The 17,075-nt window shown below is 54.3% G+C and overlaps 2 protein-coding genes across 2 annotated transcripts; both read right to left on the minus strand.

The window, feature by feature from the left end:
* Positions 1 to 3,082: 3,082 nt before the first annotated feature.
* Positions 3,083 to 6,526, minus strand: HOXC8 (homeobox C8; the record flags this gene model as incomplete). Its single annotated transcript, XM_081130959.1, has 2 exons — positions 3,083 to 4,741; positions 6,091 to 6,526. The coding sequence occupies 2 exons, from the start codon at positions 6,524 to 6,526 to the stop codon at positions 4,449 to 4,451; spliced, it is 729 nt and encodes a 242-aa protein (XP_080987085.1). The 3' UTR covers positions 3,083 to 4,448.
* Positions 6,527 to 12,369: 5,843 nt separating this feature from the next.
* On the minus strand, positions 12,370 to 16,020 carry HOXC9 (homeobox C9). The gene is made up of 2 exons (XM_081130930.1): positions 15,004 to 16,020; positions 12,370 to 13,272 (listed from the first exon to the last, which is right to left on the minus strand). Exons 1-2 carry the CDS (start codon positions 15,539 to 15,541, stop codon positions 13,028 to 13,030), a joined length of 783 nt encoding a protein of 260 aa, XP_080987056.1. The 5' UTR covers positions 15,542 to 16,020; the 3' UTR covers positions 12,370 to 13,027.
* Positions 16,021 to 17,075: the final 1,055 nt, after the last annotated feature.

Genomic DNA, 17,075 nt, shown 5'->3' on the forward strand with positions numbered 1-17,075 from the left:
TCTTCTTAGAATTAAAAATAAAATTAAGGCCGAAGATTTTGGTCCCCACTTCTTTTTCCTTTAGGGGAAAGGCAGTTTGAGCCTCTTCTGTCTTGTCGGGTGGCCCACACCCGCCTGCCTTTTTTAGAAAAATTCCAGTGTCCAGACAGCTGAGACACACCTTGGAGGCATTGAAAAAAAGAACCTTATCCCTCCCTAAATTCCACCTTCTATACTAAATTCTGAGCACCCAAGTCACCCCCACCCTTCTCCAGACCCCAAATTTTGGCAATGTGTCCGGTGTGGGGGAGCCCAGAATAAAGTCCCCATAGAGACTATTTGCCAACCAGTCGTAGCCCAGTCGCTCTTCCCACCAGCTGGAGATTTGAAGGCCCAAAGCTCTCCCCTCGGTCCCACACGAAGCTGGCACACACGTCCAGGCCTGGGTGCTCTACCCTAACCAACAGGGGTCCCTCATCTCCTCCCCAAACTTCCTCCACATAAGTGAAGCAGTTCCCTCAACCGGATGCAGGGACCTCGTTTCTTTTACAAACCCACCCATAAATTTTATAACAGGTAGTTAAAAATTACGACGAGGAAGCGCTGGCCCAGCTTTTCACAATGGGCCGCGGGGAGAATGGGACAGCACTGCGGGCAGCTCGCCGGAAATTTTACTTCTTGTCTGTGGCACAACCTGTCCGGAGTTCGCTCTAATTGGGGCAGGGTAACTTTCTCCAGCCCGCTCCCAGTCGCTGGGGCATCTCATTTGGAGAAGATGAGGCTGGGGAGGCCAATCCACACTCCCATCCTAGGGTCCTCCAAGGAGCCTTTTAGGACGCGCACTACCTCCTTCATCTCCCCCCACCACCACCACCACTTTCCCCGTAGGCCCGCACCTCCCCAGGCTTCAGCAATGAAGTGAGAGAGAGAGACGAAATGCCGAGAATTTTTTAAAATCCAGAGAAACGAATTTGCCCCCCAACTTAATAGCTGCATTATCCCGTCTCTATGGTTGAGATTAGAATAATAAATTCAAGGCGAAATGAGGGAGATGCTTCAACTCAGCATTTTGAAAGATACTATTTTTCACAAATCACAAATAGCTTTCGGAAGCCACTTTGATTGGCTAATAAAAAAGTAAAGAATGGGAGAGAGTTCTATCTGCTGCAGCCGAATGGTCCCCATTCCCGTAATGGGACGGCGGGAGCATTTGGGAGACGCGTTTCTAAAAAGAGCGCATCCCGCTCGCAATTAAGTTCGCCCATAAAACGGGTTTTTACCTCCTTTTCTCTCCAAACGAGAAAACGGAGGCGGTGGGCAGAAGGGGTGGGGGAGTGGGTGCTGTAAGAGGGGGCGGCTGGAGCTCTCTAGGTCTGGCTCACGTCTCGAGCGATACCCGGCGCCAGATGTACCCCGCCCTCCGACGCCGCGCTTGGGGCCACGGGCATCGCTGAGCAGGGCCAGGGGTATTTGCTGGGTAAAATTCAGCCAGGTCCTTCGGAGCCATTTAGCGTAGGGTGTAACCCACTCGGCTACTGGGCCAGCGATTTTTATTAATAGCATCCATAATTCCACATTTCAAAATGAAACGGCCCTCCGCCAGCCCTCGGGGTCTGGAGAGGATGTGCCGCGCGTGGGAAGGCCTGAGGTGGGAGCTAAATGCTGTCTTTTAAGACCTTTCCGGCGGGTAGCCGGTGTCTCCCGGAGCAAACAGGGTTACCTGGCTGTCTCCGCGGCCCTCCGTAGGGACCCCCGGTTCCAAAAGATTTTCCCCAGAGCTGCTCAAAGCTGTTCCCGGCTGCCCACAGCCCCTGCTTCCAACCGGCACCCTCTCTCCGGCTGCAGTACTCCCCTATCCGCGGTGCCCTACTCAATCCTGTTTTCAGGACCACTTTGCGTGGGAGCCAGGACCCAGACGCGGGTGAAATTACACAAAACAAGATTCAGCCTGGGCCTAAGTCTGGGAAAATCATTGGGGGGGGGGTGTCTGGACTAAAAAATATTTCAGTCTTTGGGGATCTGGTTTTTAAGACCAGAAGATCTCATCCCCTCCCATTTCCCCCTCTCCTGGCTGAGCCAGATGACTTGTATCTCTGGAATTTGGTATTATTTGACCAGAATCTTACTGGCATAAACAGATTTCTCTGTCTAGGACCCTCCAGGGAGGAGTGGGAGACCCCTGAGTCCCTTAGCCTTCAACCCTTTATTTTGGGGAATGAGGAGTCCAATGAAGACTCTTCTTACCCTACTGTGGCTGGGGTGGAGGGACTGACCACTCAGCAGGCCTGTCCCTTCTCCCCAGGCCAATAGCCTTCATTATGAGTGCAGGGCAGGCTGCCCAAATGCCAAGGTGAAGCTGGGACTGGGCTTGAAGCAACTAGAACAGAGGTTGGAGTAGATGCAAATGGGTTAGGTGACAGTGATTGCTCTGTGCTGGCTGAATTTGAATTTCAGAATGTGGACCCACAGTGCTTGGTGTACCAGCTCACTCACCTTCCCCTTCTCCTCTCCTTTCCCCCAGGCTTAAGCTCCCTCATCTTTAGGCATCTTCCAGCCAAGTCCTTCAGGCTGCCTTGAGCCTCATATTTTCCCCATCCTGCTCACTGTTCTAGTGCTGGGTGCTGGGTGCCCAGGGTTGGCCATGAGGGGCATGTGGAGATCAGAAAGAACCCCACTGCCTCATCCTCAGCCCCAGCCCCTGGAAATAAAAGGCCTGGTTTTAGGAAGGGCATGGGGGCAGATTCTTTGTCTGGGTCCAGCCAAAGGGGGAGGAAGGTGGGCAAGTGGGAAGGTGCTTTCTCCCCACTGGGATCCTGGCATCCAGACACCCATTTTGTTTGGAGTCAAGGTTCTCCAAAGAGCATACTGCTCTTCTTCCCCCTCTTCACCTCCTTCCTTCACCTGTCCTCCCAGCCCAGCCCACCCTCTCAACTCCACGAGCCCCCCCCTCCAGTCAGGTCAGTGGAGGAGACCTTTACCAGAATGTTGGGAAAGAAGAATAAGGAAGGGAGAGGGGGCAGAGAACTGGGAGGGGGTTTTGGAGGAAAAAACCAAGTCATTCCAGATTCAAATATTTTTCTCCTTTTTTTTTTTTTTTAATTATGACTCACGTATACAATACAAAGTACTTGGACCAGGAACAGGGCTGCCGGGACACAAACTCTACATTCATAGCTGGACGTAAAGACAAATGACCAAAAATTATTATTATAGATATATTTTTAACGTTTTTTTTTCTTTCGAGCACATTGCATAAACAGAGAATTCAAGACAGAGTTAACTATACATTCAGTGCAATTTAGTTCTACTCTACTGGGGTTAGAAGCACAATAAAAGCGCACAGGACCGGCGAGCTAGGCAGTCTCAGTTGTTGGGTTTTCTTAGTGAAATAAGCAGCAACAAACGACAACAAAACCGCATTACGAATACTCTCAAAGCAGGATTTCTTTCTATAGGTAGTGATAGAATACGCTGGAAGTTTTTTTTTTTTTTTTTCATTTTAAATTTTTTCTCTTTTTTTTCTCCCATATTAGGATTTCTAAAAGTTTCTCTTTTTTTTTATTTTTCAAGATTATTGCAGGTTCCCTTTAGGTAGTATGTGAAAGATTTATCAGTATTGTTATTATCAGTATTATTACTCATGATTATTGTGATTTCTGAGCGCTAACACAAATGCAGCTCAGAGGAAGCTAGGCCCAACAACAGAAATCAGACGGCGAGGGGGAGGGAGGCATGGGCCCTAGTGACCATGGGATGGCTAGGTAGGACTTTCGGTGACTGCAGGCTCCTATCTACCCTCTGGAAAGGGGAGGGATGGCAGAGATCCACATCTCCTTCAGGTTTTCTTCAGGCTCCTAGAGAAAGTCAAGGGGTCTTTCTAAGGGGGGAGCCCCAGAAAGGGAGATGGGATATTCCTTACTATCATTTTTTAAAAATTTCTTTAAACATTTTTCCCTTTGCTTTCCTTCCTTCATTTTTTCTTTCCTTTCCTCGAAAGGAAGTAAATCTAATACACTAATCCTAGCATACACACAAAGCCATGAGTTTTCTTCATTTTGAGGGGGGGGACTCCCCTCTAAAATAAATACCAAAGGAGCAGGGAGGTGGGAGTGTGGCTAGAAGGGGCTAAGAGAGGGGGGCAAAGAGGCCAGGTCTCAGACCTTAAAACCCAGGCTGGTCTCCGAAGGGTGGGGGTAGGGACAAGTGTGTGTGTGTGTTGGGGCGACGACAGAGACAGAGACTCCGAACTTTTCTCGCTGTGTCTCAGTCTCCCCCCTCCAGCCCTCCGAACAAATAAAGATCGGGGGGAAGTCCAAAGGTAATAAAACCAGAACGGCAAGTATCTGACAGGTAGTTAGAGTTGTGAGTGTCATTCTATTCTCTATAAAAGCAAATGACAGTCGTAAACTTCTCAATTTATCCGCTACCATAAAACGAAACTTCAAGGGAGTTGGGGGGGCCCTTTCTGCCTAGTCCTTGCTTTCTTCCTTCTCCTCCTCTTCCTTCTCCTCTTCCTCGTTCCCTTCCTCCTCCGCCTTCTCCTCGTCTCGGGCCCCGGGCAGCTTATCCTTGTTGTTCTCCTTTTTCCACTTCATCCTTCGGTTCTGGAACCAGATCTTCACTTGTCTCTCGGTCAGTCCCAGGGCGTGAGAGACTTCGATCCGGCGCTTCCGTGTCAAATAAGGATTAAAGAGAAACTCCTTTTCTAGTTCCAAGGTCTGATACCGGCTGTAAGTTTGCCTTCCGCTGCGTCGCCCGGGAGCTGGACAGAACAGAACCCCAGGCTCGTTACGTTCGGGTGGGGGCCCCACTTTCCCCCGCCGCTCTGTTCTCCCCGACAGCCCTCCCTCCAGTCGATCTCCCGGTTCCTCTCCCTCCCTCCCTGCGGCCCTGGCCCGGCTGGCGAGGGCAGGGAAGTTTGGGAGCTGGTTTTGCTTTGCCCCACCTGGGGAGACAGGGTAGGGTGGGGGCAGGCGCGGGAGTCTCCCTGGAACCTGGGGGCAACGCTGCAGAGCACTCCCGGGCCTGCAGCCCCAGGAAACCGGGCCCTTGCAGCTTTGTTTACAAGTGCAGAGTGGCATTTGGTGAGCAGGGCTGGGGACAGTCGGTCTGTTTCCAAAAAATAAAAATAAAAAAAATAGGAAAAAGGTCTGGGGGTAAAGAAGAGGGGCTTTGCTCACTGCCCCCTCATCAGATCTTTCTGCCTGATGCTTTGCCAAGAAGAAAAATCATTGATCTCCTGGAATGTATCACTGTTTGGCCTGATTGCTAACTGGAGACCAGCAAATAAATCACGGGCCATCCCCGCTGGAACTTGTCGCTTTCTCGCTTCCCCTTTTACTTCGAAATTGGGCCAGGAGGGGCCACCCTTTGAGGGGCTCATGACCTGAGCTACTCTTGGGGTTGCCCACTGGCCTTTGGTTGGGGCAGGTCGGCTAGGGTCCCCAGGGCCTCAGAGCCCCCAATCTGGGCGCCTCTCCTTCACAGGGCTCTTCCCTCCTCCTCTCTGGCTCCCTCTCTTCTCTCCAACTGAGGGAAGTACAGCAAAGTTGGGGTAGGGCCCTAAGGCTAGTCTCTCAGAGAAGCCAGTGGGTGCCCCAGAGAGCCAGAGCACCTGTTCTTGGGGTCTCACCACCCTCTGACCCAGCGAGGGGAAGGAAACAGGGGTCCCCCTTCACCCCAAGACAGCCTGGACACTCCTGGACTAAGGCTCTGTGCCTTATGGAGACACTGGTTTGCTCTGGAGTCTGATAACCTCAGGGTCCTCAGGCCCCTTCCCAGTCACCTCACCAACTTTGATTTTAGGGATGGTAAGAGGGAGAGACAGACAGACAGACAGACAGAGGTGGAGACAACGACTTTTAACCCTTTGCACCAAGACAACACCTTTTCCCTTATCTTAACCCCAGTCCCCAAAATATCCCAGGCAAGCCCCCGTGCCTCACCCCCAGCTGAACCTCCCCACCTCAAGAAACCCACTCAGGCCCGCAGGTGGGGCCGGGGAGACCCCCAAGCCAGGAGGGAAAGGCAGGGCAGACAAAAAGGAGGCAAGGGAGGGGGGGAGACCCCGGAGCGCGGGAGACCAAGGGGGAAAGAGAAAAGGCTTCTCACCGTGGGGTCTCATCCATGGAAACATGAGGCTGGGAGACGAGTTTTGATTTAAGTGGCCTTGTCCTTCGCTACTGTTAGTGTTGGCGGAGGATTTACAGTCGGGATATTGCACCACGCTCGCCTCTTGCTGAGCCCCATAAAGGGACTGTCTGGGGAGCGCCTCGTAGCCATAGAATTTGGAGGCGTCTCCGTGGCAGCTCAGCGAGCAGGGGTTCTGCTGGTAGCCCGAGTTGGAGATGCCCGAGGTGCCGTGGTGGAAGAAGTCCTGGACGTGGTGCGAGGTGTGCTGGAAGCCGGGCGCCGAGCCGCCGGGCCCGTACACCAGCGCATGGCTCCTGCCCACGCTCTGGGGGAACCGGCAGTCGTAATAGGCCGGTTCCAGGGACTCGCCGCCTTTGTATTTGGAGAACAGGGGGTTGACGAAGTAGGAGCTCATGCTGGGCACATGAAAACCCGCCGCCCCCTCCCCTCTGGCTCGCGACTCCCCCGCCCGGTACCCCCGAAACTCCCCTCCCCCGGGAGCGAACCCCCGGCCGGCTGGCTCCCCGGGGCTGGGCTGGGCCGGGCTGGCGGGTGGGGGCGCCGGGGCCGGCCGGCCGGCTCACGCAGCTCCCGGCTGGGCGGCGGCGGCGGCGGGCGCGGCGGCGGCGGCTCTCTTCACTGTCGGTAGGTAGAGCTCGCGCTCCCTCACTTAGCTCTTTCCTTTAACAGCCCAGGCGAATTCCTCAGACTCCCGGCGGTGGCGGCGCTTACACGCGATTCGCGTTCATCAATCCACGACATGAAGACAGGCGAGAGAGAGAGAGAGAGAGAGAGAGAGAGAGAGAGAGAGAGAGAGAGAGAGAGAGAGAGAGAGAGAGAGAGGAGGAGGAGGAGGAAGAGATGGTGGGGGTTGAGGGGTTCAGGGCTGGGGGGGACCTGAGGGAGGGGAGAACGGGGGAGGGATGGGGGGTGTGGTATATATGTGTGTGTGTAGGGGTGAGCCAGCCCCAGCTAATGGCTGGGGCCAGTTTTTCCAAGGTGCGCATTCAGATCTGAAGGTGCCTCTCCCCCCACCCCTTCTCTTTTCCTTCCTCTCAGAGAGATACCTGAGCCAGCAGGTCAACTCAGGTTACCTCAACAGGTATAAGACCCCCAGGGGGTTGAATGCCAGCAAGGGAGAGCAGGTTCCCTAACCCAAAAAGATGGGATCCCAGGGGGTCCTTAAGTCTGGAGACTTTGAAGAGGAACAAGCACATCAGATCCCCCAAATACTTCAGGCATCAGAACTCTCCATGCCTCTCGCCCCTCCCCAGGGTGGGAAGCTGCCCCGTCTTCCCTAGGTCCTTGAGGCCCTTTTGCCTGCCTGCTGTGGGCAGAGAAGAGGGCTAGAGGTGGGGGCACTGCACTGCCCCTTCAGACCAGCTCCTGCCTGAGGCATGAAGCCCAGGCGATGGCCAGGAGCTTGACTGGAGGCTCTAAGAGCAAAGCTGCTTGTAGGGACAGAGGAGAGGGCAGCTGGTGGGTCTCTGGCTTCTGGCTGGGCTGATTCAAGATGTTTCTTCTTAGGAGACTACTTGTATCAAGGTTGGAGGAGACTGGAGCAGGCCTCTCACTTGTCCCCACATATTCTAACCCCATGAGAAATGCCAGCTCGCCCTGGGCAGCCCCCTGGCTTCGCCTCACCTCCCACTTCCCCAGGCAGGCTGCCCAGGCCAGGATGCGGATGAGAACTGTTAACAGACACTCTTTAAATATTTACCCACACTTTCTCTGGGCGGTTTTCCCCATCCCCAAGGCAGGGTAAATTCAAGTTAATTCTAATGAATAAAAGAACCTTAGTCCATCAGCACCCTTCTTTGGCCATGTGTGTGTGCAGTTTTGTAGGCTGAACACAGAGAGAAAAGGGAGAAAGTGAGAGAGCCGTGGAAATGTGCACTGTGTGCGTGTGAATGAAGAAGAGGAAGAATGATTTTTCCAGTCCTCCCCCGATAGTATGTGGGGTTGTTACACACAGGGCGACACTGAGGCGCACGCGGGGTAAACACATACTTATGTGCCACCTCCCACCCTGAAAAACATCAGATGCATGCTCAGGAAACGATCATGCCTGGAAGCACCCCTGTCACTTCACAGATATGTGCACACACATGCACACCCAGGAACACAGGAAAATAATACCTGACAAACATACACACAGCTTTAGCTCTTTGCCTCATGAACAAATTTGCTACCTATTTTCCTTTCACATCCTGGGGTTTCAGGGTTGGGTGAGGAAGGGGGCAATTAGGAAGCCAGATCTTTTTCTTCCCCACCCAGAGCTCAACTCTGGGGATGGAGGGAGGGATGGCAGTGCAGGGAAGGGTGATGTTAAGAGAATGAGCCTCCCCACCCCATCCCTCTATTATCCAAATAATTGCTGGGGAAATGGCCACCCTCAGCCAAATTCCCAAAGAAGAGTCACTGATCCCTCAGCAAGAGACACTTCCACTATCCCCTGAATTTACAGAAACCCACCCCCAGACTCTCTGAAACCCAGAACATGGACCCTGGAGCAGCAGGAGGGGAAGGTCAGAGGAAGGCTGTGTGCCAGGGCCGCAGGTCGCCTTAGGGCCCAAGACAGTGGAGGGCACCACGGGGGTCTCCTCCACGACCAGAGCCCGATCCGGCCTTGGTTCCAGCCCTGCCTTCTCTGAGCTTGCTCTGCAGTACTGAGCTGAACGAGATGGACTCTAGGCTCCCAGCATCTGGGTCGCTGGGGACTGTCATAAATACTTTCCCTCCCCTGCCTGGAAAGAGGAGGCTAGCAGGCCGGATCTGCTCTGGGGCCTGCACCTTATCTTTTAGAGGGTGGGGGGATATCTCTACCATTTATGGTCTAGCGAAATCCCTGCCACACAGCTATTCTTCCGGGTCTTTGTGTCTTGGAATGCGACTGTCCCGAGGGTGCTGCCCCCACCGCCTGCTCCGAGATAGAGCCCACTAGTCCCGAGGTCCCCGGCTGGACTTGGTTTCCCCTTTGGGAGGTCCTTCGCCTTTTCTTTGTTTCTCTTATTTGGTTGCTTTTTCTTTGACACATAACTGGTTGATTTCGCTTCGGGAGCCTGGAAATAAAGAATCGTCCTCGCTGGGGAGTCTCTGTCCCTGCCTCGAGGCCTGCACCGCCCTTCTAGGTACCACGGATTTATGTTCGTTGGTCTCGGTCATTCTGCGTTTTTGTGTTAATTATGCGCTGCCTGCTTCCTTCTTATCTCCTTCGCAAAGCGATTATTTTCGACGCCCACCTCCTGAGCCTCCCTCCAGAACCTGCTGCCAGAGCTAGGGCACATCTCCCGCCGCCGCTCGCGATTTATTTACACTTCGCAGGTGAGAGGATTGATTTGCTCAGAGCCCGCAGGGCCGGGCTGGACCGGGGCGCGGGGCCTTCTCGCCGCTGCTCGGAGGCGCGGGGCCTCAAACGTCAGTGCGGCCAGGCCGGCCGGGGAACCGCCGCCGCATCTAATATTGAGCAACAGCGCCACCTCGCGTCCACTTGCTCCAATGCAGTCCAGCCGGGGAAAAAAAGCCAACGGATAGAGCAAGCAGGTCTCAGGCTCGGCCCAAAGGTGGAAAGGGGAAGGAAGGAGTTTCCAAAAGGGTGCGAGGGGCGCGCGGGGGCGGGGGGGGGTGTCCCTGGAAGGGAGTTCCCCTCGGGACCTCTGTGCGTTTGTTTTTATAAGTTCTCAAGATAAACCTCGTCAAAGGTTTCACACTATTCTCTCTTTTTGTCACCTCTTCCCGCATTGAGACACTGTGCAAAGGAACAGCCGCATCTTTCCTCCTCCCCCCTTCAGGCGCATTTCTGGGCTGGGAACACCTCCACGAACGCAGATACGCGCTCTGAAGCTCCCGCGACCGCCTGACCAAGGCGCGCACCCTGAACTCCTCGATCTTCTTACCCTGCTGCTGGTTCCGCACCGCCTTTTCCGCCGCTGCCCGCCGGACTTTGGGGTGGGACTCTGACTTCTCCCGGCTGTTTGCCCCCTGGTTTGTAGCCCATCCCTCTCTCGCGCGCGCTCTCTCCACCTCTCCTTCCCAGCCAGTGAGGTCCTGTTCTCCGTGGGCCATAGACAAAACATTCCTATAATCTGATTTCAAAGGAAAGAGTGTCCACCTTATTTAAACCATAAAACAATTAAGCCCAGACGTCTAGCCAGCTCCGCGCTGCTGTTTTGTTCGGCCCCATTCAGAATCCAGCGCAGGGAGACAAACAGCGCCATAAAAGTGGCATTTCGGGGCTGCGGAAATGTACCTATCCTCTGCCTTTCCAAGTGGAACAACCTTTAGGGTTTTGTGATTCTGACAAAGGAGCAGAGGAGAGGTGGGAGGGGAAGATTAGGGCAGGAGGGCGTTTGCTAGCCCCCCTTTACCCCCAGCTTTCGTTTCTTTCCCCAGATGTGTGTTGTGTTAGGGTGGTTTTAACTCACAAATTATAATAAATAAAAATTGAATCCAATCCTGACCTGCAGGCGACTGAGCTGATACTGAACAGTGGGCCGGGCGGGGTGGGTCTGCTCGGGATCCCACGCTCTCCTCAGGGCCCTCCGGCCGGAGCCCTGCAGCCCTCCTTCCTGCCCGGACTTAGCCGGCTCCCGCAGGCTGCAGGAAGCAGGCCCCGCTGACAGACAAGGGGAGGCGACAGGGCCTTGGAGCAGGGGCGGGGTGGAAGCCCAGAAAGGCCGCCAAGCTCAGGACTGTGAGAGAAGCCTGGGTCCCCGTGGTCAGGACTGAGGCAGATGGGTGCCTTGTTCTCCAATGGGTGCGGAACTGAGGCCAGGGTAGCAGAACAGGAAAATGGCCAAGGGAAGGAGAGAGGACGCGGGGAAAGCGAGAAATCTACAGGCAAAGCACCTTTCAAAAGGACCAAGGAAACAATCGCTTCTGGAATTGGGGAGGATGTCTCTTAAGCCGGGAAAGAGGAGACAGTGCTTCGGCGACAGGGAAAACCACACCGTTGTTGTCGACTTTTGATTGCCCACCTTAAAATATTATTAAAACAAAATGTTCGCCCCTTCTCACCTTCCTCCAGCCCCCAACATTGCAGTGTTTAATGGAAGGAGGGAGTAGGACATTCAAATGATGGGGAGGGGCTGGTCCCTACAAGTGCCTCACCAATCCTATAAGGTGATGCAATGGCCCAGGGAGCTGCACTAGGGCTGGGGTCCCCAATTATTTTCTTTTATGATATACCCCAAGTATTCACAGCAGCACCCTGCATGCGCCCTCTCCAGAATGGGCAGCCTTAGATATTAAAGGGCTATATTTCAGGCAGTCTGAGTTTAATAGTTTCCAGATTGGGGGATTTCCGAGAAAGGGGGCGCCTAGGCAGAGGCATACCCGGCAGCTTGTGTCTGCTTCTGATTAGCAGATGAAAACTGCCAGTTCTGGGGAAGGCACTCTGGGGTACAGTGCAGCTGACCAGCCCCACCAGGCTGTTACACACACATCTCTGCATCCTTATGCCTGGGGTCCCACAACCACCAGAGAACATTCCACGCCTGCCTAATCCCTGAGTAGCTTCCTTGGGCCCCTGGCCACACCATCCCCCAGAAATGCTGCAGCTGCACAGCATAACCCCTGCACCCCCAGACCAACACTCAAACCGAACATTAGAGAGACAGAGAAGCTGAGAATGCAATGAGAAGTAGAAACTAAATCTAATTCTGACTGTATTGGCTTTAGCATCCTTCTCCTTCTTTCCTCCCGCTCCCCCCCCCCCCAGCACCTTCCTCCTTTTACTCTCAACGAAGTCCTCAGTGCCTGTTCTCCCTGAGGCCTGCGGGCCTTCCTCCTCCTCACCGCACACCCTTCCTACTCAACCCCCTCAGTCATCCCTCGAAGCACCGATGCAGCCAGGCAAGGATCCAGCCCGGGCCCTCACCCAGCACCCAACTTTCATGTTCACCTATCTCTTCCCTCCAACCTCCTGTACTCATAAATTATTACAATTAATTACAGCCAGGGAAAACCATTCATGCCATGCCCCCACCCCCTGGACTCCACTGAGCTACCAGGAAACTCCTAGCCAGCTATTGGAGCAGGCATAAACTGTACCCAGGCCTAAGCAGCCTCCACCCCACCCCTGGAGTCTTCACCCCCACCCCACCCTGCCTGGAGAGAAGCAGCAGGCACTTGCCCTTTCGAGTGCGAGAGAGCCCCTTCCTGGCTCCAGCCTCCCCCAAAGAATCTGAGCACTTGCCTCCTCCACGACAGCAGCCTGGGAGCCACAGGGAGGAGAAATAATGAGAACTGGATGCAGTTGGGTTTCTGGTTTTTTAAGTGACTTCGATATATTAACACAGAGCTGTTCTACCATAACAAACAGAAGCACATTACAGGACGGACGCTGGGGATGATAGGAAACACTGCTATGTACATGCCCGAGGCATCGGCCTGCGCCGCTGGACCCAGCCTGCGGCACCATCCCGGCCCTCGCGCCTCAGCTCCTGGGCTGGGAATCATTGTTGTGTATGTATGTGTATCTTTTTTGTACAAAATCTGCACGCAGAGCACCCCAGGCCTGGGGAGAGATGGCCCGGACCAAATAAGATAGAGGAAAAAAATTAGAAATATAGCGATTCAAGTACTGGCTTCTCTGAAGAAAGGAGAAAAAAAAATCACATTTGTGTGTGTCATTTATTTCAGTTGCGCTGGGAGAAGAGAATGCGGTTTCTCTCCCCGCCTCCTGATCCTCGCTGGGTAGAACTAACTCTAAAACACCAATTTCTCAACACTGAACCCTCCCAAATCGCAAGAGTTTTCCTTTTCCCTTTCCTTTTTTTTTCTTTTTAAGCTGATTGGCTTTTCTCTATCTTGCTCTTTCCTTTTCTTTTTCGTGCTCTCTGCCGCCTGGGCTGGGGTTTTTGTGGGTTTTTTGTTTTTCCCTTGGCTGTGCCGAGGCAGCAGGCCGGGGCAGGGCTTAGGATTGCTCCTTGTCGGTTTTCTCTTTATTCATCTTTTTCATCTTCATCCTCCGGTTTTGAAACCAGATTTTGACCTGCCGCTCGGTGAGGTTGAGAACCCGGGCCACCTCGTACCGACGGTCCCTGGTTAAATACATATTGAAGAGAAACTCCTTCTCCAGTTCCAGCGTCTGGTACTTGGTGTAGGGGCAGCGCTTCTTCCTCGTGGAGCGGGCGTGGATCCAGTTGGCCACGGGGTTGCCTGGAGGGCCAAACACAGGCAGGGGTCAGTGGAGACCCTTCCAGCCCAGGATCCCTGCCACTCCACCCCCAGTCTTAGCCAGGCTACCAAAACCCAATAATTGAACCTGAATTTGGACACGTTTTGCTTTAGGAATTTCCCCTCACTCCTTTTGCATTCTGCTTCCTCTCCATCTCCCCCCTCTTCAGTTTCCTAAAACTATAGGAAATCAAAGCTATCAAAGCCCCTGCAGTCTGGTCCTCAGCTTCAAGAGTAGTAACTCGAGAATATCCTCATAAAAAGTCCAAATTCCCAACCGTTTCATAGGCCCATAAACGCTTCTCTCTCTTGTTTTTTATTTTTATAGTGAGGTCTCTCTCCTCCCCACTTCCCTCCTCCTTTGCCCCCTCCCATTCACCCAGCCCACGACCAAGTCCTGAAATTTCAGCAGTTTTGCTTCCTGACCCTGAGAGTCCTGAAGCCCCTCACTACCCTCTCTAGCGCTCATTTGCTCATCTCTGCTCTCTGAGTTCAACCCTGCTGAGGCGAATTCTCAGGGTGATGCTGGGCTAGGAAAAGCCTTCCTTCTCTTCCCCAGAGAGCTGCTGGCCTTGGAAGCAGGCTCCCCTATATTTTAGCTTCCCTGTTTGGCTCCCAGTGCCCCCCCCTCCCCGCTTCTGCCAGCCCCAGGACAGTCTCTGCAGGAGCCAAGCCTCCAATTTCAGGTTTATGGGAGTAGCTGAGGGCAAGGAGGGAAGGCTCAGAGGGGTATAATTAGGCCCTGGCCCCTTATGGGGCTGGAGGAAAGGATTTCCTGGAGCCCCCTCCTGGGACTCCCCAAGACACTTCCTCACACCCAGGGGGCTGCACCCCTCCTCTGCTGTTTCCCTTCTTTCTCCTTTCTCTGCCCCTGCAGCTCCCACCTGCCCCTCCCCACCTACCCCTGCCCTTCTTTGCAACACTCAGGAGGCTCCTGTCTCCCTGATTGGAGTGTGTGTATGTGTGTGTGAGTGTGTACATATATGTGTGTGTGTATGTATGATACTCTAATCTGAGAAGATGTCTCTCCCCACTCCTCATCCCTGACACCCCCATTCTCTTCCTTCTCTCCTGCAGACCCTCAGAAGAAGGCTTTCAAGTTGAGACTGGGACCCCACTTCTCTCCCCCAACTCTGGAAGTCCTGTCTCTCCAAGTTCCTAGGCTGTGAAATCCCCCAGACCCCTCACTCAGTGCTCCTGGGAGAGAAACCCATAGATCCTGGGTTTTATTCATCTCTAGTGGGATGAGGACCCCCCATGCTGGCTGGGAGGTAGGGGTGAATTTTCTCCCTGGGGTATTTCCTCCCTGTCTCCAGTGTCCTCCTCATCTCTGCCCCATCCCACCTCAAACCATAAAATGAACCTCGCCCCCACCCCATCCCCTGGCTCTATCTGCATTTCTTCGAAAGTAGCGACTGAGCCAAAAATCCTGGGCTGGGGGTGTGGGGGGCGGGGGTCTCTCATCAAAGCCAGCTCCTGGGAGAGGAGCCCCCCTCAGCCCTCTCCCAACCTGGCTCCGTGGGCCCCCTTCTCAGACCTTCCTGCCCCTGAAAGCTCCCCAAGGTAATTCGCTTTTATTGAGTGCTCGCCCCCTTGCCCTCACCCCTCTCCCGCGCTCCCTGCGCCGCTCCGAGGGGTTGTAATCTGGCTCCCCCCGCCTGGCCTCTCCTCCCCTCCCGCGCTGGTTGTAAAGGAAAATTGCTCCCAACTTACTGGGGTCCAGGTCGGCCTTCTCCTCTTTGTGCTTGCTGCCGGCGAGGGCGTCCGCCTCGGGCGAGGGCAGGGTCTGCGGGGCGCGGTCGCGCAGCTCCCCGGGCGAGCCGTACATGTAGTCCGGGTAGCTGCGGCCGTCGCCCGGGCCGCAGTCGGCGCGGCGCCCGGGGTAGGCGTCCGGCTTGAGGGCGTAGTGACGGCCCCCGGCCGGGAAGCTGGGGAAGGAGACGGCGCCGGACAGCGGCTCGAGCCAAGTCCGCATGTAGCGCGTGTCGGCGCCGAGGTGGGGCTGGGGGCCGTAGGGGTGGTACACCACGGACGACTGCGAGGGCACGGGCGCCCACGACGTGCTGAACACGGCCGGCTTGGGCGCGAAGCTACAGGACGGAAAATCGCTACAGTCCGGCACCAAGCCGCTGGGTCTGGCGGCGGCGGGGTGAGCCCCGGTGGCCGGAAACCTGGACGCTAGGAGGTCTTCATTGTCGTGAGAGATGAGCGAGTCCACGTAATAGTTACTGATGGGCCCCGTCGCCGACATCGTAACGGGGTTTTACATACATAAGATTATTGTATGAACTGTATATGTACTTTTTATCTGCTCACAGAACAATCAAGGCAGGTAATTATTTTTCCAGCCTTTTCCCCGCAGCTCATTGGCTCTCCGGCCCCCACGTGATCGTATTTACCCAAAAATACGGCGCGGATCAATGCGCAGGGGCTTTTTTTTTTTCCTTGCCTTTTTTTTTTTTTTTTTTTTTTTACCTTCTCCCACCCCCTTCTCTGCTGATCCCCGCGACCTGCGTTTTCCTGGGGGTCCGGAACTCTGGACCCAAGGCGTCGGTCACCCCCTCAGGACAACTCGTATCTCATCAGAGAACCCCCTTGCCCATGTCCACCCATAAGCAGACGGCCTCCCGCCTCCACCCCCAGGAGGATTTCTCAATGGGGTGGAAATGCCAGTCCCCGAAGCCAGGGTTGCCGGACCCCCGGGGCCGAGCTGGGCGCTGGAGCCCAGGGCCGCAGAGGCCGCAGAGGTAGGTGGAGGAACTATTTCTTGACGTAATCTGTCTCTGTCGCCCCGACGCTCCCGCAGTCTCTGCGCGAGCCGAGATCAGCGATTGTCAGTTCGGAACGTGGCTTTTAAAAATGCGTTTTTAAATAGTGTGTATGTATGTATTTCTTTCAGGAGCGGCGGCGGCGAGGGAGGGAGGGAGGGTGGGAGGGGACTGGAGAAGCTGGGGTGGAGGGAGGGAAGGAGGGAAAGAGGAGAGTCCCTCTGCCACTGGCCAACTCAGCCCCCCAAATCTGGGGTAGGGGAAGGTTAGGGAAGGTGGTCCGCGGGTGGGAGGGGTACGACCTATGGATCTCATACACCTTTATCATCAAAAGTCCTCTCTTTGCTTTGGTACAGATATGCAAGCACCTTTATTTTAAATTTATTGTCTATATCTATCTTTTTTTTGCCAGCTTGAAGAAGTGGAGGAGAGATCTACACAACTTAAGTGGGGCGACCCCATCCCATCTTCCTGCTCACCCACCTTTGCCCCCAATTCCATCTCTGCGACACCCTGCCCCCCAAAAAAGAAGTCGCCTCCCAGGTTCTGTCTGCAGAGAGCCAGGGTGAGAGCGGGCAAGGCGAGAGAGCGACCTCAGTCGTGGGCAAGTAGCTTGTTTTTACGTCCTTCAATAAAAATTTTATGAGGATCATTTGATTGTTCATAAATGTGTCTTTCATTAAATAAAATTGTAGGCTGTTTTTGGAACGGGAAAAAAGCAACGGAGGGATGGGAGAAAGCAGTTTCTTTGGGGTCGGACACAGGAATTCTGGAGGAGCAGTGTGATTGTAGGGAAGATCAGACAGCTAGGATTCCTCCCCCCAATAAGTTGGTTGCTATCCTCCTGTTTGAATTTGAGGTTTGATGGCCAGCCCTCTGTTTTCCATCAGACTGTCCCTTGGTGGTTTAGTAAAGGTGGGCTTTAGGCAAGCAGGAAATTCTGTGTGGGTACAAAAGAGGGGGCAGGAAGGTTGGCTGGTGGGGGAGAAGAGCAGGTGATGTCCCTAGAGGCAGATG

The sequence above is a fragment of the Miniopterus schreibersii genome (assembly GCF_964146895.1).
Source record: "Miniopterus schreibersii genome assembly, chromosome: 2".
In the NCBI taxonomy this organism is placed as follows: Eukaryota; Metazoa; Chordata; class Mammalia; order Chiroptera; family Miniopteridae; genus Miniopterus; species Miniopterus schreibersii.